The sequence below is a fragment of the Anas acuta genome, chromosome 2 (assembly GCF_963932015.1).
Source record: "Anas acuta chromosome 2, bAnaAcu1.1, whole genome shotgun sequence".
Classification (NCBI taxonomy): Eukaryota; Metazoa; Chordata; class Aves; order Anseriformes; family Anatidae; genus Anas; species Anas acuta.
Genome location: NC_088980.1, coordinates 21,463,851 through 21,490,855, shown reverse-complemented (window position 1 = coordinate 21,490,855; position 27,005 = coordinate 21,463,851). Strand labels below are relative to the sequence as shown.

At 40.9% G+C, this 27,005-nt stretch overlaps 1 protein-coding gene and 1 long non-coding RNA gene across 3 annotated transcripts in view; one reads left to right on the top strand and one right to left on the bottom strand.

The window, feature by feature from the left end:
* Positions 1 to 1,880: 1,880 nt before the first annotated feature.
* On the bottom strand, positions 1,881 to 7,451 carry LOC137852264 (uncharacterized). The gene is made up of 3 exons (XR_011093750.1): positions 7,227 to 7,451; positions 5,250 to 5,361; positions 1,881 to 5,160 (listed from the first exon to the last, which is right to left on the bottom strand). It is a non-coding gene; the product is annotated as an uncharacterized lncRNA (long non-coding RNA).
* Positions 6,635 to 27,005, top strand: part of STAM (signal transducing adaptor molecule) — a 34,728-nt gene continuing 14,357 nt past the window's right edge. The window contains exons 1-6 of one of the 2 annotated variants that reach the window (XM_068673826.1): positions 6,635 to 6,821; positions 17,281 to 17,365; positions 24,269 to 24,344; positions 24,439 to 24,534; positions 25,065 to 25,211; positions 25,487 to 25,577. In XM_068673826.1, coding sequence (XP_068529927.1) covers positions 6,782 to 6,821; positions 17,281 to 17,365; positions 24,269 to 24,344; positions 24,439 to 24,534; positions 25,065 to 25,211; positions 25,487 to 25,577 — 535 coding nt within the window. In that variant the 5' untranslated portion in view covers positions 6,635 to 6,781. Of the gene's footprint in view, positions 6,822 to 14,585; positions 14,724 to 17,280; positions 17,366 to 24,268; positions 24,345 to 24,438; positions 24,535 to 25,064; positions 25,212 to 25,486; positions 25,578 to 27,005 lie in introns of those variants that run through there. The other variant, XM_068673825.1, reaches the window with a different exon arrangement.

Sequence of the window (27,005 nt, the reverse complement as noted above, 5' to 3'; positions counted from 1 at the left end):
AACTTTCACAGGCTGTTCTCCTTTACTTGCTCTAGTTTCCAACCATAAACAGCTACACTGTTATTACAAAAATGAACATTTTTCCCAGCTTACTTCATTATTGATATTATCAATGTACATTTCTTTTATACCTTCCCTATTTCACAAATAGATTCTCAACACCTTATAAAATTAAATGGCTTTTATTTCCAAATTATTTTCAGGAACACAAGGTGATGCTTTTATGAGAACTATTTTCTCCTGTTGTGTTCTACAACATTTTTGTTGTTGTTGTTGTTGTTACAAAATTTACCTATCCAATATGGGAATATTCCTATAAGGTGAAAAGTAGCAGTACTCTGAAAATAATGTAATGACTTATCAGCTCCACTATCACAGGGGAAGGTCATCTACCATGAAATGCTGCAGAAATTACTTAGAATGAGCACCGATCTCATCATGAGATCACCTTTTACACTTCAGAGTAGCTGAATGCCAGATGATAACTATATCCCAAGGAAGGATAATTGTTAAAAAGGAAGGAAATTGTTAAAAAGATAACAGCTTAAATTCTGCTTGTCCCCCTGCCCTCTCTTCTCTTAACGTTCCTAACACACCTTGCTAGAACAAGCTGCTGAGACAACAGACTTATGTATAGGACTTGCATATTGCTTTTGGCTTTTTGGGATTTTCTGAGTTATCAGTGAGGTGTTCAAGAGTGAGTAAACAGAATTTAGTTATGTTTAGATTTAGTTATGTTTAGATTGAACAACACAGTGTTTATGCACTTTTAGTGTGTTGAGTTCATCCAGGCACATGTGTCTATGATTTTTTTTTTACGGCTGCAGGAATAGGATAGAAAATGCTTTCAAAAGACATAGTGTAGAATGGATTGCATGTCGTCTGGAAAGAACTAGAAGATGTCTCTGTTTGGTACGTCTGAAACAGCTGGGGTTTTGTGCTGTTATCACAAGACAAATGACTCATATTAAGCCTCTGACTATATAGTTTAGCAGTCAGAGAAGAAAAATGTGCCATGAACACAGGCTGAAACTATATATGAAAATATAAAAATTTTGGTGTGAACATTTAGAAATCTGTACATGAAAACTGTTGATTCTATATATCTGAAAATAAACTGGTTTGAGATGCCATTGCGTATTGTCCTATTTAATCCTCTTCAGAAACAAAAGTATAATTCAAACTGCAGTATTGAAGGATGCACACATGTTAGGAGATGAATATCCCCCTTATGTGAGATTGGTTTAGCACTCAGTGTGCTTTTTGTTATAACAGACTAATTGGACTCTGTAAAATAATTATTTTCCTTATGGGATATTTCGGACTGTACTGCTCTTTAACTAGCCTGACATTTTGTTGCACTGCTAGGCTTGGATAGATTGATGGATAGACCTGTCCCACAGCCTGTAGCCTGTGCAATTGGCTTCTCTGCACAGCATGCAGACTGGCTGTATCAAGAAGCTAACTCTGCTATAATGTTCTAATTATACAGAAGCACATACAAAATGCTTAAAGCTTAAAGTTATTACCCTTAAATTCAATGGTACTGTTCATGTGAGTTAGAGTACATGTTTAAAATCAACTGTTAGTTTAAGTTCCCTTCCCTGTAGCATGTAATATTTTTCTAAAATAAAGAAGCTTTGCTACCTTGTCAACATGTGTCATGCAGCCTTACAAAATGCACACTTCAGTAATATTAAAAAACCTTTTGATTTTCAGTATATTTCTACAGTAACTTGCTTACGTGAGTACTACAATCTCTATAGAGGAGACTGCTTCCACTACTAGTTTTGTAGCACACACAGTCTTTGCTTGACATTTAGTTTTGTTTCAAGGACTTGAGTTCAAAAGGGCTCTTTATCAAGGGAATAGTGTTCCAATCTAAATTCCATTAGGGTTAGTGGAAATATCTCTATCTTCTTTGTTAGAAGAGTGGTAGAGAACATAAAGATTAATTTTAACCTCATCATTGGTGGAAATCTGGTCCAAGTTATCAGCAAGGAAAAGATATTGGGTGTAGTCAGTTTGGCCACACTGAGAACAGGTGCTGGTGCCAAAAAAAGCATTAGGACAAGTGGTTCCCTGTGGCTGTGTCAGGAACCTGGCACAGAGTGATGCTCCTGCCAGCACCCCAGGAAGCCCAGGCACCCAGAAGTTCCAGCAGCTCACCAATTATCTGCTTCTTACAGCTATATCACAAAGCATCACTGTAAGATTACTAAAGCAAATAGTATAAGCACATCTGTATGTTTATCTTTGGTGAACTTGTTATCCAAAATCATTTAACAAAACTGCAATGTAAACATATTAAGTATTACTTAATGTGAGCTGCAAGTACTGCTTTGAGTGAGGAAAAAAATAGGAAGACAAATCCTAGTTTCTGGCACAAATACATGCAAATATTAACTAGAAATTTGCACAGTGATTGCTAACATGGTCAGGGCAAATGGGATTGTTCTATTAAGTTTATTATTTGATTACTTTCTTAGTCCTAATGTTTGAAGAAACTCCAGGTATATGCTTCATGTAATTCCGTTTGCATACTTCAAAAATCTTGAGGCCAAAAAGGACAATTAAACAATTGTGGCCTGACTTCTTGTCTAACACAGGACACCAGACTTACAGTTTTGATATGTTTCATGAATTCTCTTTATATAAGGCAATGTGTAAGAATACTATAAGCAAGCCATGCAATTTGGGAACTTGCAAAATATTAGGGTGCACAATAAACTTATGGATGGGAACTGAATCATTGCAGTCCAGTGTTTGGAATACCTACATGTGGCTTGTGACCAGGATAAATTTTGTCTTAGTCATATCATTGCATTGTTATGCATTACAGCATCTTGTGTGCCATCCAAAACATCTTGTACTTGCCCTGTCAAAGACAAAAGCTGTGATTAAATGGACTCCTGGCACTTTCTCCGTCCTGAACTTTCCTCTCTTCCTTTGATTTTCTTTTCTGCCCAGCTTCCAGTTTGGAAAGCAATGTATGCAATAGACTGCAGTGAAAATGCAGTTAAAACCAAGGTCAGTGAGACTGATCCCAGAGACAACCACTGGTCTTCATATCTGTCTCCTTGTTAACAGTGCACTGAACTGACATTTTCCTGGAGTTATACACCTTATCTTGACAGTGCAGCAGCGAGCAAAGTAATATGTGCTAAAATAAATGGGGATGCCAAGTAAAATTCTCCTCCAGTGAACAGGAACTGCAGTGAACATTCCCTCCAATGGACACAATGTTTTTGTTTTCCTCTAAAAAATACACTTCTTGTGCAACTGTGTATCAACTAAGGGATTGCTAAAAGTATCAGAAATTTCCTAGCAGGTAAGTTACTGTTTCCAAGTATCCTTTCCAAGCAAAAGACTATAGGGAAATGATTCACTGTGTATCGTCAGATTCTGGCACTGAGCTTGGTACAGAAAAAAACCTTATCGACGTTTTAAAAATAAGCAATATTTTATATAACCAACCAACAACAACAGGAAACAAAACACACAGCTACTTAGACATCAACATTCTACATGGTTTAACACGTAACTCTTTACTGAGTTATGTCTGCACTTGAACCTGTATGTAGTTTCCTTCATCAGGATTAGATGAATATGGAGTGGTCAAGCAGTAAAACATGATTGGATTTGGTAAGTTTCTTAGTGGGCAGGTGTTCATCTTCAAAAAATAGTCTGTTAGTGCATGCTGTCAGTTTTGTTATAGAATGCGAAGAAACTGGACTACACTGGCTGCTTCAGATTTTACAATGTTGTCAGTGACAACAAGTAGCAGGTTTTAACACTTTACTTTTCTTAAATTACAAAATTAATGTGTTTACAGTGGTCTTTTACAGAATCATTCTCTGTGTTAGCTGTAGATAAACCACTATGGTGCATTTCCTAAATACATTCTATAGTAAGTTCAGAAAATAATTAAGTGGCATCACTTTGCAGCTTTTTTCTATTTTAAATAGAAAATGTAACTCTAGTGAATGTCCTACATATCATAACATTTTCCTACAGCAACATCTTTGCATACATTCATCAGTTCTTACGCAGTGTTTTCTAATACTGCTGGTACTCTCACTGTTTAGATATAGATAGTGCTATGACTTGAATATATATCAGGGCAAGTTATTTGATAGTGACTCATAACTAAATTTAGAAGTATTTTACATCTTTAAAACTCAGGAAGTGAGTTGCAGTGGCAATTAACTGAATGCAAACCTTGATCACACAGCAGTACATGAACAACCGTGTGATATATAAAAGTTGAAATGTGCCAAAACAGATGCATGTACCAATGCCTGGAGATTGTTCTATTTAGACAAAAGTAGCATACATTTAAAAAGAAAAAAAAAAAAATGAACTTGCTATAAGGCCGTCAGAAGACAAGTTCTGCATCAGAGAAGTGTTGGGCAGATAGGCTCCTCCATGAAATTAATAGTCAGACCTTTGCAGAAGGCATCTTTGGAAGGAGGTCTGATATAGAAATAGATGAATAATCCCCTGGACGTGCCTGTTTTTCTTGATCCAGTTTGGTGAAGCTGGTGTACAGTCCCCAGCAGCTCCTTCCCAGCTCTTCCCTTGCACGGGATCTAATTACAAGGTGAGGAAGATGAGTGACATGATCCAACAGGGAACTTTTCTGCAGTGAGGTAGTTTTCAGTTGGATCAGCTGATTGTGCAGCCACAAATGAATTGGATCAAATTCCAAATCTAAAGCAAGAAATGTGATGGCAGCACATAGCTGTGGGCATAGGGAGTGCAGTGTTGCTGCAGTCTGCATCAGCTGTAGTTACCCTGAAATTAGATGCAATTTGACACTGTACCCTTGGACAAGATTCCTTACTTTTAGATAGCTAGCTTGGGCAGCATGAGTCCTATTTCAAACACAGTAGAAATAATACGTACATTTTGAACTACATAAAATAAGGGAAGCTTAACACACCCTTTTAATAGTATGTTCCTTACACTACTCACACATAAAGTGGTAAAGCTGGTTTCCATAACCATCTCTGTCTGAGAGGGCAAAACCCACGCTTCATGGGAGAGTGCTCTAACCATCGTCCAGTGTTGTGCAATAGGAGTGCTAGAGCCATGGGACGGGGAGAAGAGGGAGATTCAGTGTAGTATTGAGCATTCAGAGGAGTCTTGTACTTTACACTGTGTCCAACAGAAAAAAAAAATAATTACAGAAACAAAATACTAGCCATAATTATAAAGCCTTAAGATGTTCCTTGAGTATGGGCTACCTTTTTCATAATGTTGAATGGGATGTTGCCTGGGAAGTAACGCTGGGCTGGAATCCATTCAGGCTGAAGAGGGTCTAAAAGCCAAATTCCCCACATCTCGTGTTTGCTCTTACTAAAGAAAAAAAAAAAAAAAAAGGTATAAAGGCTCTGCCTGTTTTAAAAGGATTCTTACAATTCATTTTGAAACCCATCAGAAGGAAGGGATGAAAAAGGAGGGGATAAAGCAGGCTCTGAGAACATCTGCCATATGTCTTTTGTGAACATAGTGGGGGATGATGAATAGCGAGGAGGTAAAGCGTCCTCTGGGAATACCTAGCAGATGTCATTAAATTGAGGCAGAATCTAAAAAGAGAATACTAGATTCCTTAAAAGGAGTCTGTCCTGAGCAGTAGATCAATGCTGACCTGCATCAGGCTTTGTGGATAGCGAAAGGAACTGAACTTGAGGTCCTGGAAAAATGAAAACAAGTAGCGCCTGATGAATGTAAAACCCTATGGGAAAAGGCCTGGTGTGGAGTTTTCATCTAATGTGGCAAAAGCCTGCCTAATGCATGCAATTACATTCATTATTGAGCATAGTTAGGGCTATTGATTTCGTCTAGTGTTTCTGCGCTGCGAACATTAGCCGTACCTTCGCCATTTTTTGTCACGTGCCAATATTTGAATCATCGAATGGTTTGGGTTGGAAGGGAAATTAAAGATCACCCAGTCCCAACCCCCTGCCATGGGCAGGGACACCTCCCACCAGATCAGCTTGGCCAAGGCCCCATCCAGCCTGGCCTCGAGCACCTCCAGGGATGGGGCATCCACAGCTTCTCTGGGCAGCCTGTGCCAGGGCCTCACCATCCTCTGAGTGAACAATTTCCTCATAACATCTAGTCTAAATCTAACCTCTTTTAGTATAAGATTATATAAGATTATTCCTCCTTTTTCCATCATTATCTACCCGAGTAAAGAGTCCTTCTCCATCCTTTTTATAAGACCCCATTAAGCACTGAAAGGCCGCTATAAGGTCTCCCAGAGCCTTCTTTTCTCCAACACCCCCACCTCCCTCAGCCTGTCTTTAAGGAGAGCTGCTCCAGCCCACCTCAGCGCCCCCCACATCCTCTCCATCCCTTTCTGATGCCTCCGGCTCGGCCATTAGCCCTTTATTTTTCGACCTCAGCCTGCTCCCCAGTCACCCCCGAGCACTTAAACCACCGCCACCCCAGGACAACGAGCTCCCTGCGAGTCCCCTGGGGCCACCCCTTGGCGTGTGACGGGGACCAGGGGCCGGGGCCGGGCTCAGCGGGGCGGGGCGGGGGGAGCCCGGGGCCGGGCGGTGGCGGTGGCGGCGGGGCCGGCCCCGCTTTCCCGGCGTGCTGAGCGGGGAGGGAGCGGGGCCGGGCCTGCGGGGAGGAGGCGGCGGCGGCCGGGGCGACCCCGGGCGGGACGAGGAGGAGGAGGAGGAGAAGAAGGAAGAGGAGGAGGAGGAGGAGGAGGAGGAGGAAGGAGCCGCGGGCCCGTGGCTCGGTGGCCGCGCCGCGCCCCGCCATGCCGCTCTTCGCCACCAACCCCTTCGACCAGGATGTGGGTGAGTGGCGGCCCCGGGAGCCCCCTCCCCGCCGGGGCTCTCCCCTCCTGCTTCCTCTTCGCCTCCCCGGCCCTCCCGCTGCGGCCTGGCCCCGGTGGCTGCGGGCCCTGCCCGGCCTCGGGAGGCTCCGGGGGGGGGGTGCGGGGCCGAGGCTGGAGCTCGCCCTGCCCCGGGTTGGGCTCCGCTGCCTGAACGCGAAGCCCCCTCTGGGTGGGTGCAGCCTGGGCTGTGGGCAGCTCTCAGCCCCACCTGGGTGGTTTCAGGGACAGGCTGTACGGTTTGGGGGGAGGGGGGGGGGGTGAAATCCCTGCTGCTTGCTCGTGTGGCCCAACCCGAGGCAAAACAACACACGTAGGCAGCCCGAAAATTGGCACGGCTGGTTGTGTAAGACGGCTCCGCTCGTACCTGCTGCTGCCATCGGTGTAATTCCGAGTGATACAGCAGGGTACGGACTGACTTCTCCTATTTGGACCAGCACCCAGCTCCCCTGTTACCTCCCCACAGCAGGGTGACACGGCCGATGTTTCTGGGCACACCTCTCTTCATTAACCTCACATTTGCTGCCCCTCTCAGCTACAAATGCACCGGTTGTTTCTGGCTGTTTACCCAACTGCAGAAGCCAGGGCTCCGATTCAGTTACTCCAGGCCTTCAAAAAAAAAAACAACACAACTCAAAACTGCTCGGAAAGTAGGTGTTTTTCTCTGGGGGAAGGGTTAGTGCATAAACAAGCAAGTGTTACCCGGACTCGGTGTGTATGTTATCAGGAATCGTTAATCTGTTGCATCTTAATGAGGCGTAGCTCCGTTTCTTCCCATGTTGAATAATTAAGTGTGCCACGGTCTTTTCTGGTGAAGGCTGCCCTTTAATTTGTAATTTTCTTGATGGCAAAGCCAACAATTCTATATTCTGAAGGGCAGTAAATATCTTTTCCTCATTGTTTCACTGTCCTGTAGCATAATTTGGCAGCTGAAAACAAAGAAGACGTTGCACTGCTTGCCAGTTTTCTGTGGACTGTTAGAGGACTGAAACATCGGTGATACCTGTGAGAATTATTTGAACTAATAAGATTAAAAACTGATAGCCAAGGTTCTGGAAAGTGCTCATTTTCTTATTTCTTAAGGCAGCTGTCTAGCAGTGGTGAAGATCAGGCTGCTTGAGGGAGTTTATAGAGAGCTGAAGCTGGTAGATACGTTTGTCAGCACTGTAGGTTTAACGATGTGGAGTAGTAGTGCCCAACTGGTACTTCAGTGGGCTATTTGCTATTTTTGAGGACAGGGGATGCCGCCAACACCTTACCTGCTGTGACAGCCTAGTACAGACTCCAGTAGATATTTTTCAAAAGCTTTATTCTGTGTATCGTATGAACACTAGTAAATAACCTCTCACTTCCAAATTGTTCTTGGAAGAGCAGGTAAAGGGCCATGGGCTGCTTTTCCCCAGGCAATAAATCCAGCTTCTTTGTGTGGGCCCCCTTTCATAGTGCCCTGAGGGAGAGCAAAGAAGCAGCAGACAGTGGAGTTGGTGGCAGAGCTACTTGCTGCCTTTATCCATCGCTTAACTGGATTTGTGCCATGGAGGCAGCAATGGTGAAGTCTCCAGGAAAGTGTCCCCAGGCCCTTCTTCCCTGAGGCCTCCAGGGAATGCGCTATTATCTGGATGAACTTCTTGGCAGGCTTTGTAAGATAACGTCAGTTGGGAGAGTAAGCTCTCGTGTTCTCGGGAAACTTCCCAAAGTTGTCAAGCAGTAGTGTTACTTTACAGTTCTTTTCTCAGAAGGAAAGTTGAGTGCTCTGCTTTTGCTCCTGCTCAGCAAGAACGTTTTATTTTGAAAATCAGATTCCCGAAGTAGGAAAGCAGTCAAAAACTAGTCTTAGTTTCATACGAAGCTGGGCATCGGTGTAGTTGATAGTGTTGCTGGGGTAGCTGTGAATTCTTGCCTCCTGGACAGCTAATTAGTGCTGTGTAATGGTTGGAAATGACTTCGGAATCATTTTGGATGATGGATTGCAGTGAACGCATCTGGGACTAACTTGTTTGCCATTATTTTGAGGAGCATAAGCGTCTCTAAGCTGAGGAGGAGAAATTTCTCAGTTTTTCTCTCTGGTCATCAGCATGATCCTAATCCTGTTAGCGTGCTCATGCTGTGCAGATTGGTCATCTGTAATAGTGTACCACTTGGAGTCAGCTTTGTACACAGATTTTGAGGGGTGCACTTCTTTACTCAAAACAATGTTAAGACTACTGTTAAACATTTTAAAATATTAGTTTAAGCTGCCTCTAGATTTCAGGAGATAGGTCATTGTCATCCTCAAGGAGTCCCAATACTTCTGTTTTCTCAATCCTCTTTTTACCATATTTAGGAATATTTCAACATGAAGGGATGCTAATCAATGGTGACGTAAGTTTGTGTGGGTTTTCACAATCAACTGTGGAAAACTTTGACAGTGTCCATGTAAGGAACATAATGCTGAAACACGAAATAAGAAAACCCTTCAAGATACTGAACTGTTGAGGATATAGTTAAGAGTTAAGATATAGTTAATTCTCCAAATGAGGGTTTCGAATTGATGATGTACTTGTAGTTTAACACGAAGTCCATTTCTGCCATGTTTCATAACCTCAGTCATGACATCTTTTGCAGAGAATTGTTCCTGAGAAATGTGGGTTTATCTGTAAGTTTGCAGGCAAGGTAACGATGTAACGTGCTTGACGAACCAAAAGACTGTCTGCTAGTCTGTCATGCCAGGCTCATTGGTAAGGTAGCAGTGGTTAGGCTGGGTTTGATGAAGAACTCACTGCTGAAGCAGTTCTCAAGTGTTATTTAGATGCTGTCTCGAGAATACTGTTGGTAACGCTGGACTTAATGCTGTGCATACTTAACTCTAACTTGGCATTAAGCATTGTAAACTTAATCTATGTTGTAAGCAGAGAATTGGAAGAGTTTTTTACTCTGTGGCATAAACTTACTATTTCAATATATTTCTGAAATTTTATAGGCTATAATAAATACAAATTCTGGTATGAGTTGTTAAAAATCACCCAATTTTAAGGGGAGATGTTTACTTTTAATTTTGAAAGGAATTAAAATAAAAACTTTTTGAAGTTGATCCGCCATTCAGCAACGTCCAGAATGCCAAATGATGCAACTCTTCTGACTGATTTTTCTCCCTTACCCACAGCAAGGAATGGAGGCATGTCCTGCATTTGCTTTGCATGTCATTCTTGTTCGCATTGTAGCTGGTGTACTGGTTTGAGGCATCACAGGAGTGGGAACAAAGGAAAGATGCAGGCTTAATATTTACATCAATAGAAAATTAAGCAGGTAGTTTAGTAATGTACTGTCAAACTGATGTCATTGTTTTTCCTACGTTTTCATCAACTACAGCATTTATTGACCATTTTTTTATTACAACTCTTAGAAATGTAATAATATGCATGGATTACGTATGACTGTACTCAGTCATATGTAGGTACAGTGAGTAAGTTAAATTACCACTGCATACAGTTTGACACATTAGGGTGTAAGAAATGCTTTGACCTCAAGTTGCATTGTGCAATTTCTCATAATAAAATACTGTTGTTCTTTAATCTGGATAGTCTTGAGATTTATCCCATTTGGTAGTCAACGTCTTCAAAACCACCCAACTGTGCCTTTCTGTGAGCTGGGCTTTTCTGTTTGCCAAAAGGAGGGCAAATTGTTGCCGAGGAGACTCTTGACCCTGAAGAATTCTGGAGAATGCAGAGTGAGGCAACTTACCTCTGGCTGCAAGGAAGGATGACTTCCAAGGAGTGGTTCAGATTGTCAGGAGACTGGCACTTGTTCTGCTCAAGTTGGCCTACTGCTTTTCTCAGCATTGTTTTAGGGAGAAGGATATTAACTGTGAGCTGAGCAGAAAACGTGTGGGAAAGGAGGTGTAGCCAGCCCCTCTCCAGTTATTTATAAATGTTTCTAAAGAACAAGGATTTCTCACTTTGGTGTACATTCTCAATGAAAAATGGCAATGCTGACAGGCTCCAGATGAGTGAAATAAATATTTCTTCTGTAGAATAGCCAAATTTTTTTTTTTTTAGTGTCACACTTTTTGCAAATGAATCACCAGACTCTGAGTTGAGCTAGGCAAATTTGAAGCCAACAACTCACATTCCCTAGGCAAAGGAGTTGTTGTAGCTGTACTTTATTGGCAATTCTTTTTATTTCCTCCCAGGGAAGAGCTGCCACTTTAAGTGCTTCCCGTCATTTCAGCTGTGGCAACATATAACATCAACATGCAAATAATCAAAGTAGTATGTAAAATCTGTTCCTCTAGCTGATAAAAATAACACTATATGTTTGCTGTGGATAGTAATGTCTCATGCTGATCTTTCTGAAATGCCACTTCTACTATGGCTTGATTTGTGGGGCTCTGCAAATAGATCCTGGCACCACTTGATTGTGTTACTTCCCTGTGATGCACCCTGGTTGTGGAGTCGTCGCCATCGTTACCATCTCTCTCTGATGTGCTCACCGTCCTGCTCTGTTGTGGTAGTTCTGGGTGAAAGGTTGTTTAAGTTCTGTGGATTTGTTACGGTTTGCATAAAATCTCTATTTTTGCCCAGCTTGTCTTACTTTGTTTTCAGCGTTCTTACCAGATCTCTAATCCTTCTGTCTTCGTTCTGTGCAGCTCGCTGAGCTGAGTGGTGTCTGTGTTGATGAGGCTGCCTCAGACATGGTGAGATTATACAATCATAAAATCATTCAGGTTGGAAAAGACCTCCAGGATTGTCAAGTCCAGCCTAGCACTGCCAAGACTGCCACTAAACCACGTCCCTAAGCACCACACCTACATGTCTTCTGAATAATTCCAGGGATGGTGACTCAACAACCTCACGGGGCAGCCTGCTCCAATGCCTCATCAACTTTTCAGTGAAGAAATGTTTCCTCATATCCAGCCTAAACCTCACATGGCACAACATGGCATTTCCTTTTGATAGTTGTTTGGGAGAAGAGACTGACCCCTGCTCTGTCACAACCTCATTTGCGGCAGGTGTAGAGAGCTGAAAGATCTCCTCTGAGCCTCCTTTTTCCCAGGCTAAATAACCCCAGTTCCCTCAACCACTCCTCACAGAACTTGTGTTCCAGACCCCTCACCAGCTTTGTAGCCCTTCTCTGGACACATTTGAGCACCTTGATGTCCTTCTTGCAGTGAGGGGCCCAAAGCTGAACAGAGCACTCGAGGTGCGGCCTCACCAGAGCAGAGCACAGGGGGACAATCACCTCCCTGCTCCTGCTGGCTGCACTATTCCTGGTACAAGCCAGGATGCTGGGCACACTGCTGGCTCATATTTAGCTGGCTGTTGACCAGTACTGTCAAAAGCCTTGCTGTAGTGTAGGTAGGGAACATCCACAGCCTTTCCCTCATCTACTGAGCATGCCACCTTGTCACAGAAGGACAGGTTCCTCGTCCAGTTTGTCAAGCAGGACCTGCCTTTCGTAAACCCGTGCTGACTGGGCCTGATCACCTGGTTGTCCCGCAAGTGCTGCATGATGGCACTCAGGATAATCTGCTCCACAAGCTTCCCCAGCGCTGAGGTCAGCCTGACAGACCCGTAGTTCCCTGGTTTCTCCTTCCAGCCCTTCTTGTATATGGGTGCCACATTTGCTAGCCACCAGTTGACTAGGACCTCCCTGATAGCCTGGACTGCTGATAAATTGCAGATGGAATATTCATCAGCAGCTGGGAGAACTCTCACAATCACTAGCCTGTGTTCTCGTTTACGAGCAAAAGGCCCAGCTGGGCACCATCCCTCGTTGGCTAACTTACCATCTGGGTCAGGAAGTTGTCTTCCACACCTCCTAGACTGTTTCCTCTCCACTGTGTTGTATTTCCAGCAGGCGTCTGGTAAGTTGAAGAACACAAGAACAAGGGCTAGTGATTGCAAGGCTTCTCCCAGCTGCTTCTAGAATGTTTTGTCTGCCTCTTCAGCCAGGTTGGGTGGTCTCTAACAGACTCCCACATGGACATCTGCCTCGTTGGTCTCTTCCCTGATTCTTATCCATGAACACTCAACCTTCTTGTTGCCATTACTAAGCTCTAGTCAATCCAAAGAAGCCACCTCCCACCTCTCCTTCCTAGCCTGTCCCTTCTGAGGAGTTTGTAGCCTCCAATTGCTGTGGTCCAGCTGTGCGAGCTGTCCCACCATGTGCTGGTGATGGAGCTATGCTGTAGTTTTCCTGCTGCACAACAACTTCACAGAATCTCAGAATTTCTAGGTTGGAAGAGACCTCAAGATCATCGAGTCCCAGCTCCTCCAGCTTCTTGTCCATGCTGTGTGTGTTGGTGTAGATGCATGTCAGCAATCCTGTCAGCTTTCTTGGGGGGTCTTTCCAGGTGTGTTGTAGGGAAGTACAACTAATGCTTACCTTAGTCTCTTCTGTGTTTTGCTAGGCATCTCTTTCTTTAGGTGTATTGTATATTAGAGACTGAATTTGGGGCAAGATGGAATTGGTCTTACTTGGTGTGATAGGTTGTATGAGGACAGAAGAAACGTAAAGGGAGAAGACCACTGACTCCACACTCTGTGTCTTTCCAACTGGCTGAAAATTGTGATGTGACTTTTGTATGTGTTTCTTTTGTTTTATTAGAAGCTATCTAGAAAGGCATTCTTATATTATGCAGAATTTTGGTTATTGTCCAAAGAAGCCATAGGTCTAAGTATCCCTTTCCTCTGAAACAGCAACTTTTGCCACTTTTTAGAGGTGAAAGTTGAGAGCTTGCAATGGAGACAAATAAAGAAAGCAATGCTGTAAAATTTAGAAACTAACAATTAAAATCTGAGGCAACAAAAGATGGTGCAGTGTTACAGAGGCTGAAGTTGGTACATTAATTTGTAGGCCTTGCTTATGCTAGAAAAAAAAACAAAACACAAAACAAAACACACAAAACCTTGAGCATTTCCTTCATTAGTGAGACAACTTTGTGGGAAAGAGCTGTGCTGGAAAACTAGAGACAAAGTCTGGTAAGGCATGCCTCTGTGTCTTGTAGTTCTGTTTTCCTTTGCATTTGAAATAGCATGAATAAGTCTTAAAGAGCACTGATTTCATGAAGCAGCCAGTGCTGCCTTTAAAAGTTGTTTAGTAGAGCTGAAATGTTCCCTGATCTCGTGTTGGCACTCAGCAAGCCAAATAAGATTTTGTAGCAGTGATGAGGTGCACTCAGGGGGTTGGAGGTAAACATTAATATTGCTGTAACAGAATTATTTTTGATCAGAGATGGAAGATGAAGAACATTTCAAAGTTTAACGTGAGGTTATCTTCTGTCTCCTGTGTTAAGCTACCTTAAGACTTGAAATCTGTGTTTTTACCTCCGTTTTAGTCCATTTTGGTGCTAAGATAGTGATGTGCCAGCTGTACCTGAAGACAGGTGGGGTGCCAGCTGTTAGTTGGAGTAAGGAAATGCTGAATGAATGAATGAACGTGAAGGATTTTTGGCTGCAAATGCATGCCTCACGTTGGAGGAGAGAGTGTTCGTGGATTTAAAGCGATGATAATGTAAGTAATTTAACTTAAGTAGCCCTGAGTTGTAATTTTGCCTACAAAACACTGATGCAACATAGCAATTTCGTCAAAGCGTCTCTGTTGCTCCTGCTGCCAGCGTGGTGAAAGGTGATAGCTGCTCGCTAATGCTCTGACAGAGGCATTGGCCTTTTTTGTGGGCAGTCCCTGTCAGCTACTGTACTGCTAACGCTCACGCTGTGCCAGTGACTTCTGACTGCCCTCCTTGGAGGCAGAATTTAACCGAACCTTTAGAGGCAGAAAACTTTGCTCATGTCTTATGATTGATTTTTATCCAAGGGAAGTCATAGATGCTTATTACTAGAGAAGACAAAGCACACAGTGAAACCAGGTTTCAGACTGAAATAAGGTAAGAAACTACTTAGTGTTTGGTGATGGAGGAAATGTCTGTCTAATACCAGGAGGTGGGGAGGACTTACAAGCAAATGGCAGTTTTTAGACAGGACTAAGTTCAACTTTCAAGAAGAAATGTAGCTGTGGTAGAACATTTGTAATTGTATTCATGGGTAAAGCTGCAAAATATTCCATTTGAGAATTAAAATGAAGGTTGTAATTGGTGAGGTGGATGTGGATTAGGGTTTTCATTAACCACCATCTTATCTCTAGTTTTAGCCAAGCTATTTAAATTGGCATAAAACACGATTTGGTGGTATTTGACCATCTAAGGAACCTGAAGGTGCACAAATCCCTGGGACCTGACGAGATACATCTGTAGGTCCTAAAGGAACTGGTGGATGTAGCTGTTAAGCCACTGCCCATCATATTTGAGAAGTCGTGGCAGTCTGGTGAAGTTCCCACTGACTGGAAGAGGGGAAGCGTAATCCCCATTTATAAAAAGGGGAAAAAAGGAGGACCTGGGGAACTCCAGGCCAGTCAGTCTCACCTCTGTGCCCAGCAAAATCATGGAGCAGATCCTCCTGGAATCTCTGCTAAGGCAAATGGAAAACAAGGAGGTGACTGGTGACAGCCAAAACGGCTTCACTAAGGGCAGACCATGCCTGACAGATCTGGTGGCCTTGGCTCTGCACCTGGGCCAGGGCAATCCCCAGCTCAAATACAGGCTGGGTGGAGAATGGATTGAGAGCAGCCCTGAGGAGAAGGACCTGGGGGTGTTGGTTGATGAGAAGCTCAACGTGAGCTGGCAGTGTGCGCTCGCAGCCCAGGAAGCCAGCTGTGTCCTGGGCTGCATCAGAAGCAGTGTGGCCAGGGAGAGGGAGGGGATTCTGCCCCTTTGCTCTGCTCTTGTGAGACCCCACCTGGAGCCCTGCATTCAGCTCTCATGCCCCAGCACAAGAAAGGCTTGGAGCTGTTGGAGTGAGTCCAGAAGAAGCCATGAGGATTATCAAGAGGCTGGAGCACCTCTCCAGTGAAGACAGGCTGAGGGAGCTGGGGGTGTTCAGCCTGTGGAATAGAAGGCTCCAGGGAGACCTTACAGCATCCACTTTTTTACTTCTTAGTTTGCCACGCTGTTTCTCTCTGATGATGTTGTGAAGAAAGATGAATTACATTAATCTTCATAACAGACAGTACTTCTGGCAACAAGGAAAGAGCCCCAAATTTCAGTTCCATGGGATTTCTCAGCCCTCTGACTGCTGAAGGATGCCCTAGCTGAAGGACAGCGTGGGGCAGGGGTGAACTGTGTGGGTGTGCGAGGATGCACGTGAGCTCTAAGCCTGGCTGCAAGTTAGGGCTCTGCAGGGTGCTGTGTAGACACACTTTGAATGGAGCTGGTCCAGCTCCAGCAAAACTGGCAACGAACTTCAACAGGGGAATCCTGGAACTAAACTGCCTCCGTGCGGTTTGTCTAGCTTGGCTCCGGACTGTGCTGACCAGCTGTCTGCAGTCTGTTTTTCTCCTCGGCTTTATTTAGTATCTCATTTACTTGTATGTTATAAGGTATCCTCAAAACCAGAATTGAAATTCTCAAGTAATGGAACAATGCTCATTGATATAAACGGGGTACAGCCTCATTGCTCTGTGGTCATGTTTTGGCATTCTTATTTCGCTTGATGTCTGGGTTCCACCATTCTGTCTCCTTTATGAATAAGATTTAAAAACCAAGAATTTCTCTGTTAGTTATGCTAGCCCTAAGCGTCATTTAGAACATCAGCAGACCAAAAAAAAAAAAGAAGTTGTCAGTTGATCTGCTGGTGTTTCTTAGTGCCATATGTTAGCATGTTGTCTGCTCAGGGTTTTTCTTATTTTTGTTGATTATTTGATTTTTCTTTTCCTCTTTATTTCTTAACTTTTAAGCAGGGACTATTCTTGTCCTGTTCAGAAGGTTTGGAAGGAGGAGACCCAGTGGCTTCTGTCAGATCAGCTTTAGTTTAGCAGTCTGTAGCTGAAAAGAGAAGTTGGAATATATCACCCAAAGCAGAGATGAGAATGGGGAGTTAAAAGTTTAGTGACTATTAATGAATTGTTGAAGCCTCCTTATTGAGGAGAAAGGAGAAAATATGTATGAAGCAAATGCAAGACACAGCAACATAGTGTCTGACGATGGGGTAAATGCTGCTATGTTTGACTCTGCTAACAATGAATTAATACTTGGAGTATTCCTGTCGTATTAAACTTAACATTTCCAAATGCTCACTTCCCTCTCCCACCCCCCAAGTAAATCTGTTGATAGCTGATACCCTTTTGTATATATATTCTGGGTATATATTTATTGTGTGGACAAAATATGTCTATTAATTTGCTTATTCATATAACTTTAGGGCTACAAGCAAACATTTGAAAAGTAAACAGAATTAGGTATGACAGTTTAAATGTATGAATTTATTAAATATATTAATGCATTTAGAGAGGTAATGTTGCAACAACTTTATTGTCAATTTTGTTAAATTTTTATATTTTTAAAAAATAATAAGAATTGTATTTTGATTTACTTATGCTTTATTTATCAGAGAAAGCAACCAGTGAGATGAACACTGCGGAGGACTGGGGCCTCATTTTAGACATTTGTGATAAAGTTGGACAGTCACGCACAGGGTGAGTTTAGAAATTGTTTCCTCATAGACTTTAATTTTGTTGTATCAGTCTTTCTTATATTCAGATGAGAGAAATGAAAACTTCGTTATCTTGTAAAGACTTTTGAAGCAGCTCGGTTTAACTTAATTTAAATCTACTCTGGTAAGTAAGTACTACAAGGAAGAGGAAAACATAGAGATTTTCTGCCCAAATAATTACAGTTCTTCCTTTGGAGATACTAACTGATCTGTTAAAATTAGGAATTACATAGAGCAGTTTTTCATCGGCGTAACAGAATAACCAAGCTGATATGTTTTAGCAGTGTCAGTGTAAATCCAGGAGACATCATCGGGGGTTTTCTTGTAGAACCATAATCTGGCTTGGAAGTGACCTCCAGAGGTCATCTAGTCCACCCCCCTGCTTGAAACAAGTCTAATTAGATCAGGTTGCTCTGGACCGTGCCGAGCCTTGAATGCTTCCAGGGACAGAGTTTCCACAACCTATATGGGCAACCCATTTCAGTATTTAACTATCCTCATAGTAAGCAAGTGAATAAATAGGTTGTTCTACTTGTTTGCTACATCTTGCCCTGTGACCACAGCTCTGAGAAGACTCAGGCTTCATCTTCTCTGTGTTCTCTGTTTAAGGACTTGAAGAAAGCAATAAGGTCCCCTTTTAGCCTGCCCTTCTCAAAACTGAGCCCAGATCTCCATGTCTCCTTGTACGTGACTCTCCTCTAACTATCTTGGCAGCACTCCACTGGACTTGCTGTGGCGTGTCAATATCCTCCTTGTGCTGGAGAACCCCAAACCAGGCAAACTCCAGCTGCAGTCTCACACAAGTGCTGAACGAGGGGATGGATCGCTTCCCTGGCCTGCTGGCTATGATGTTATACTGTGGCCCAGGATGTGGCTGGTCATCTTTTCAGTCAGGCTGCTCTGCTGACTGCTGTCACCCACTAGGACCTGCCAATCCTTTCCTGTGGAGCTGCTTTCTTGGTGGCAGGCTAGTGCTGCCTACCCCAAATGTAACACCTTGCTTTTCTCTTGCTGAATTTAATGAGGTCTGCCATTTCTCCAGACAGTTTCTCCTTACTAGACAGTAAGGAGACAGTAAGGAGACTCTTACTAGACAGTAAGATCCCTGTAGTTAGCCCACAGCTCTCCAGTGTATTGACTGCTTCTTCCAACTGGTCAGCAAAGTTGCTGAGAGTGCACTGCCTCCCATTATCTAGGTCATTAGAGCAGTACATTTAGCAGTACTGGTCCCAAGAGCTGGAATTTGCACTACTGGTGATCACTCTTTGATCTTAGCTGTCCAGCCAGCTTTCTGCCCACCTTATCACCCTTCCATCCAACCAATATTTCACCGGTTGAGTGATAAGGAGACTATAAGACAGTGTAGAAGCTTTGCTAGAACCAAAATAGAAAGCATCTGCTGCCCCCTCTTTGTCACAGAAATGAGGCTGTGTTTTTGTTTTGAGAGGCCGTTTTATGACATCAGGGCTTTATTAACTGTTCATTTTGAAAATGTGCTATTGAATGAAACCCACCTCGATACAGACCATTAATGCTTCCATTATTAATTATTTAATGAACTTTCTCATGGACTTTGTGTATGGCCTCATTTCTTGGACATGAAAAGTTAAAATGTAAGTTGAGATAGCAAATAAAAATACAACACTGAATAAAAACGTGATAGATATACTGAAATATTGTCTTTACGCTGTATTTAGATTTTGGACATGTATTAAATACAGACCCCCCAAGCATTCTCTGAAATAATTCACATAAGGAATGGCATCAAAAAGAGAGCGGTGCCGTTGCTGCTGTTTAGAGAAAGGCTCCTTTGAGAAGGACTTGGACTGCCTTGTAAGACTGTGGGAAACAGTACAGGATGTCAGACAGCAAATTCCCACCTGGGATTTTTGTTCCGAAGGACAGGTTCGAAAATAAGCTTATTCCTTGGGATTAGAGATGGTCTCTAGAGGAGTGTTTATAAATAGCATGGTGTATTGAGGCTGCTGTGCTGTTGTGTATCACTCCAGTTAAGATAACAAACAGCTGGTAAGTTATTAATAATGCTGTTAGTCCCTATATGTAAAACTGTATTTCTGCTGTGTGTGCATTGCTGCTGAGCCTGTAACAATAATACTATTATTGAAGGTTTCAGTATTCTAGTTCATCATTGAAAGCTTTTGCATAGGCAAGATTTAGCCTCACAGTGACTTACGCTGAGCAGTGCTCAAATGTATTTGGCTGCAAGAGACAGCTGCTTGGGAGTACAGACAAATCTTCTGGCAACATACAGCTAGATGTCTCCATGACAGCTGGAATTTCTGCAGTGATTTTAAAAACAGAACGAAACAACAGTAGTTTTATACTGGCTGTGACTTTAACCTTTGTAATACTTACCCTGCTTGTAATAAGCTGCCAGCTGACTCATTGCTTAACATCAGATTCTGTTAAAACTTGCTGATAATGTGTTTTCTTTGTTTTGATGGATTATGTCATGCTACAGCAAGGTAAAGCAAGGCAGAATTCCCCATTAAGTTTAAGGCAGATATGCTACACTGTTTGTAACTCTTTTGCAATTTAAGTTCATTTTCTCCAAAGATAAATTAGTTACAGTCCAGTAACAGAATTGCTAACTGCATGCATACAGTTGTGCTACTGTAACTTTTTATATTGCCATACCTTGGGTACAGCAAATCACCAACAGCAACCACTTTTATCTTTCTTCCCTTAATTCAACCAAAAAAAAAAATAAATACTGCTTTAGCAAGTTGGAACCCCTCCACAGCTCCCTCTTTTTAATTGGAATTAACTTGATACTTTCTGCATGTTTTGTGTATCAGGTTCTTACAGTGATCTAGAATTTGTCTCACTTTGAGTCAATCAAAACAGCTTTTTAAATCTCTGATATATATGTATATATTTATTTTTTTAGTAAATTGTCCAGTTCTGCAGTTGCATATTGCATTTTTTGTTATGTTTTTTAGGAACACTGGTAGTATCCAAAACAGTTCAGTGACCAAGCTGCCTTTTCAACATGAAAAGATGATTAAAACACAGTGTTTTTGGAAAATTGTTTATTTTAGAACCGTTGATTGTGTTTGACTTGCATTTTAAATCAACTCACTACAGGAAAGTTATACGTTCTGCATGTTGTTGGCTTGCAATCAAAGTGCTTACACAACTTAATCTATAGTTTATCAGCTCCTAGTAAAATAATGTTACGACACTGGAATTACTCATTAAACAGAAAGAAAAGGAAACTTAAAAAATGTAATATGTTTTAGCATGAGGTGCACCCGTCTTGCTTGCTCTCTGTTAATTCCTCAGTGAGTTTTAGTTCAGTGCTAACCAGTTCCTGAGAAGTTTGTACCTTTTGCTTTGACTTAATGAGGCATACCAGTACTTACGTTTGAAACTATAACTACTGCAGTTTTTCTCTAGGAATGGTAGTTAATAACAGTGAGACGATAAAAACATAGGAAGTTGGTGACTAGGTGAAGATAGCAATGGTTAAGAAAATAGAAACATTTTGCAGTACTGTCTGTTCATGGAGAGAGATTTGGATATTGAAAACCTTTCATTCAGAAATGGCTTGTCTGCGTTGCTACTTGTTTAACTTTGTCCTGAGTCCTTATGGCTTAATCACTGCCTTGGTGAGTCTGTGTTCTGGTTAGCTCATTATCCTTTTGTTGTTTCCATGCCTGTTTGTACAAGAGAAAACAGTAAAACTGCATGCTTGATAGTCTTCTAAACCAGTTCTTATCTTTTTTCCTACCCCCTCAAGTTACCCAATGTAAGTAGCATTTTACGTAGTCATCCCTAGTCATCCAGTGTATGTGTCATACAGAAACCAGGAAGCTCTTGGACTAGCTTGTTTCTCATGGAGCAAGGAGGAAAATGGAGACACGTGTTGTGGTTGTTTTACCTTGCTGAGTAGCTGAGCTCCGCCACAACTGATCTCACTCCTCAAAGGGAATGAGGGAGAAAATTTGATTTTCAGGGTTCAGGGATTGAGATAAGGACAGCGAGATCACTCAACAATTATCATCGTGGGCAGAACAGACTCAGCATAAGGAGATGAAAGAAATTTATTGCCTATTACTAACAAGCTAGAGCAGCAAAAAACTAAATACAAACTAAAAACATCTTCCCCCCAACCACCCTCTTCCACCTCCTTCCCCTGAGCAGTGCAGGGGAACGGGAAATGTGGTCAGTCCAAAAATCTTTGCTGATGTATTTTTAAGTTTTTATGAATTAATGAGAAAGGTTTTTTTTTTTTTTTTTTTTTTTTTTAATATATATATATATTGAAGTTGTACTTGACACTTATGAAAGATCATTTGATTTTGAAGATTTCCTGTTACTTTATTAGTTTTCAGAAGGAGCTACCATAACAAAATCATTGTAGACTAATGGTCCTGGTCCTGGACTACTAAGCTCCTGAACATGTAGCCTACTTTTATAAATACTGGCTTAGCAATTAATGTCCATTGTTCGTGATTTTTGTTGCTTGCAGTTCTAACACATTGTTTATCCTACTCATAAATGAATGCAGTTATTTATATATTAATGTATACATTAAAAACAGTTATTTCAGAAAGTTTTATCATGTATTCTTTCTCAGGTAAGATGAACATAGCAGAAGTCTCAGATAATTAATAGGTAATGGACAGTACTTGTCTTACAGCCTTCATTTGCAGTAATAATTGGTTGTATGAAGGTATACACTGAGTAATATGTAGTCTTTCAATGTGACAGCATTTTCTATAATTAGTACTACTGAACATGAGAGAGACACTTCTGTAAAATGTAGACACTGCCAAATATAGTATAGCCAAGCAGTGGTGTAACTTATACCTGAGTTTCATATTAGATCCTGGATATCAGTTCAATAGAACTGACTTTGCTTCCAAGAAAAAAACACACAAAACCACAAAGTTGCTGTAAATGCTCAGAAAAACATAAAATCTCTTACTTTTAAATATACCCTTCTCTTTTTCTATTTCCCTACTGTTGCCTTTTTCAAGGCTATCTTTTTAGGGCTATTCAATAGGTAATACTTGTATGCTCATGGTAATTATACCCTACACTTGCTCAGCCTTCTACCATCTCCAGAGACAAAATAACTGAGACACACATGGATTTAAATACACTAAACTGTCTGAAAATCCCATTCAAATTGTTAAATTTCCTTTTTGCCTTTATGTCTATTTAGGATGACAAAGGTAAAACGTGAATTCTATATTTATCTGCTTTAAAACTTCTGTGCAGTTTGTCTAACATTTTTTTTTTCCCACTTGTTTCTTTGCTATGTATTTTCTTTATAAATGTTATCCTGGAGATTAAAGCAGACTCTGAGGAGCATAGTGGTGGTAATTAAAAACAATGCAGGAAGGGTGTGTTGGTAATCAGTATGTAAGCAAATATTCTTAGATATGTGTGTGGAATACGGAGGAGGAGTAGATCTTAAGGAAACGTATGTGGAAGTAATTATCACCCTAATTCATTAAATAAATATTAATTACATAAGGTGATTGTATATCTACTAAAAGGGAGAGAATATTCAGACTAATTTTTAAGTATGGACTGGGATGAATTGAAAGTGAAGCTAAGCTTACTGAGCATTTTTCTGGAAGGTAATTGATGAGCGTGACACAAGTTAAATGTAGGAAACTGCTCTTTACTTAATTTTTATTAGTAACTGAAGTTATATTGTGACATTAAAACATTGAATATCTGAGGAGACTTCTACAGCACTTAAGTCTTAATTTCAGCTTTTTTGCTTATGAAGTTTTACGTGTTAGTGACTAACGCTGACAGTTACGATATTGTATATGTATTTCCAGAGAAGATTTTAAATTGATTTAGGCTTAGCTTATTTACAAGACTGACATAAGTAGAGATTGTAACCTAACTTTAAAAAGTCAGATGTTTTTCATTGTGATTTGAATGGACACGTGGGAACTAGAGAGATGTTAAATGAGGGAGAAAGGGAAGGGATTTACAGTACAAAGACTTGGTTATGTTCATGTAAAAGTGACAACTTCTGCCCTGCTCCTTTTTAAGTGAAATGCAAGCGTTCCTTTCTTGAGCTGTATTGTCATTAATGGCGTATGAGTTCTGAATCCTTGCAGCAAGTGTTCAGTGTCCTGGGGTACTTTGTAGAGCTCACTTGGAGAAGGGGGAAGTAACACGGAGTTCTGATATCCAAAGGAGTTCAATGTGTTTGTTGTGTGAGAAGGTTGGAGTGGGAAAAGAGAGTAACCCATACAGGGAAAGACACTCTGGGGAGCAGGTAGGAGAGAAGCACAAGAAATCATGTGGTGGTTGAAGTGATGACTGTAAATTCACTTGCATGTCTTAGATGCTGAAAGATTTTGTTTTGATACCAGATTCTTTAAGAGATCTGTGTTAAAAAGAAATTAAAAGCAACAATATGAATTTGATGTAGCAAAAAAGTATTTTCATTAAAATCCTGTTACAGAGTTTTGAAATACATTGCAATCATACACAAATATTTTACATGATGATTTCTCTGATAAGAGTTTTTCTTAGAGTGAAAAAAAAGTATTTAATGAAGATGCACAGATTACAGAGAGCTACAGTACTCTAATTGTAAGGAATTTTATGCGTTTCTGCAGTATTTACAGTAACTCTCTCCAACTAAAAAAAGGATATGTAGCTTATTGAGAGGTTTTGATAACTAAGACTAGCAATCATACAGATAAAAATGGCTAGAACAGCTAATGGTGTTGATTTTTTTTTTTTAATTGAATGTTGCACTTTAAAGCTACTAAATAATTTACTGTTTGTATTCAGGAGAGCTTGCTCTCTGTTGGTGTTGTCATGTGTGCAGTAGGAAATGTTCATTGCAGTGCATTATTTTAAAGTTGTCTTGTTTCTTTAGGCCTAAGGATTGTCTCCGTTCTATTATGAAGAGAGTGAACCATAAAGATCCCCATGTTGCTATGCAGGCGTTAACAGTAGGTTACTTCTTAATGTAGTCTTTTTCCTTCCTAGAAAGCTATATTGCAAAAACTCTTCTCTAACTTTTCTCTCTGATCCTTCTTTCTTCAGCTTCTAGGAGCATGTGTATCAAACTGTGGTAAAATCTTTCATTTAGAAGTCTGTTCAAGAGATTTTGCCAGTGAAGTCAGCAATGTGTTGAATAAGGTAATGTATTGCATTGATTTATGTTTCGTATAAAAGCTAAATCAGAGTTGGGGTAACCTGAAATTGGAGTGGGATCTGCTTCTGCAAGATTGGAAATTCTGGGAGGGGATACAAAGGAGGAGGGGGGGGGATTTGGGCAGAAGGATATAAGATGACTGTGAAGACTGACTGTGAGAAAAAGCTTCCGGAATATCAATTCACAATACTGAGACTTACGTATTCTGTTCACGTGGGTAGTGGGACTACTTTATAAGTATACGAATGGACATAACACAGGACCTTTCTATAACCTTGTTTTACTCTGTTTTGGGGCTAGTCCTTATTGTTTAAGTGATATTCGTGCAGGCCATCAAACACAATGCTGAAAAGGGTGCTTAAAGGGTGTCCCCTTTCTAATAAGGACATCACTTAGTAATATACGTGACTTTAAAGTGTCTATACAGTTTATGTTGACAACAATATGAAATTACATGAAATTTAAGGATTAAGAATAGATTCCTACATTATTTAACTAGCTTGTTTTTCTGCAGGGTCATCCAAAAGTTTGTGAAAAGCTGAAAGCCCTTATGGTGGAATGGACTGATGAATTCAAGAATGACCCACAGCTTAGTTTAATATCTGCTATGATAAAAAATCTTAAAGAGCAAGGAGTTACCTTCCCAGCTATTGGTTCACAGGTACAATACATGTTGTGGTGGTTCTTAAAAGGAATGACAAATTCTTTTTATCCTCAGTTCTGTATTTTAAAATTTGTAATCTTGAATTCTATAATGCATTTGGCAAACAAAACAAAATCTTTCTTTTCTAAATAAAACATTCATATGTGAGTTGAACTGCCCTGTTTTCCTTTGATTTTTGTATTGCAGATGAATACAAATCAAAACGGTGAACTTACTGCATTGTCACAGTTTTTCAATTAATTTACTTTTACATTTTTAATTTTTTTGGTTAGGCTGCTGAACAGGCAAAAGCAAGTCCAGCACTAGTTGCCAAAGATCCTGGTGCAGTAGCTAACAAAAAGGAAGAGGAGGATTTAGCTAAAGGTGGGTACGTTTACTTGCTGACCCAAATAATTTGTTGGTAAGTATCTAGTGAGGCAGGAACTTTGCTTCCTTCCTCACTGTGTGCAGTACATTTATGGATTGTAGATATGATTTCTATTCCTTCCTTTCTGGAGGGTTAGAGATCAAAACTTATTCTATGTATAAAACAAAATTGAATAATGCCAGATTTTTTTAACCCTTGCCAGACCAAAACAACATAAAAATCTGTGAAACCTCGTGTTAAGAATGTTTTCCATAATGTAAATGTTTGATACAAGTTCTGCGCTTGAATTTTCCCTCTCTCAGGGGCCAATGAAGCATATTCACTTGCAATTTAAACATTTGATTGAAGCAGACCATGAGGATTATAGTGTAAGTGGTATGCAAAGTTGGATTCAGTAGGTTGGGTGTGCTACTTTAAACTTCGTATTTCTTTGAATAATACTTCCTTAATGTACTTAACATGACTTTAAGCCTTTGACTGCTGTAAGCAGAGTGTTAAATGTCTCAGTGCAGTCCCAGTAAACAAAACTAGGATGTGTTTTTTTTATTTATTTACTGTTGTACCAAGGTATATTTAAAGATAATTTAATGATCCTATACCATGTGCAAAGAGTTATTCTTAGACTAGACTGATCCGTATGGCTTACAGAGTGTTCAGATTTCAGCAAGATAAAGGCATCAATTAGACCTTATATGTAGTATGGCTTTTGGCTTAAAGTTAATGACTCTTCATTATATGAATGAAGACCTTGTGCAAGGATATTTGCAGTTTCTCATCTTTGATAGAAAAATTCTTCATTTAGCTATTGTCTAATATAACTTTGACCCATTTTAATCACCATTAGCCCATCTGTAACTGTTACTTGTGGCTTCTTCAGTAGTTGATCCACCAAGGTCTGGTTTTCAAGGGTTTTCTGTCTCAAGGTTCAGATTCTGCATGGGTTCTTTAACATTTGTCCAATTCTTTTGTGTCTCAGTCTGTCCCATCTTATACAGGGTCATCTATTTACAAATTTGGAGGAGTTTATTATGACCGAAACCCTTCTGCTTAGTCAAGTTTAGTTGACAATGATCAAGCAATTTATAAAATTATTCCAGGAGAGATAGGGAGAGAAAAAAGGATAGACAAATAGGCAAGCAAAAGGCTTTCTATAAATTATGATTTAAGGACAGACTTTTTTACAGTTAGGGTGATTGAGCACTGGTGTAGGTTGCAGAGGGGTGGTAGTCTCCTTTCTTAAAAATATTCAAAAGCCATCTGGACGTGGTCCTGGACAGCTGGCCCTAAGTGACCATGCTTGAGTGGGGATTTGGAACAAATGACCTCCAACCGTAATTTTCAGTCTTAATTAATCTGTGTGATTGTCTGATTTAGGCTAAAGCCTACTGATCTAAAAGACAAACAGTGTGCAGCTAAACAGCTGT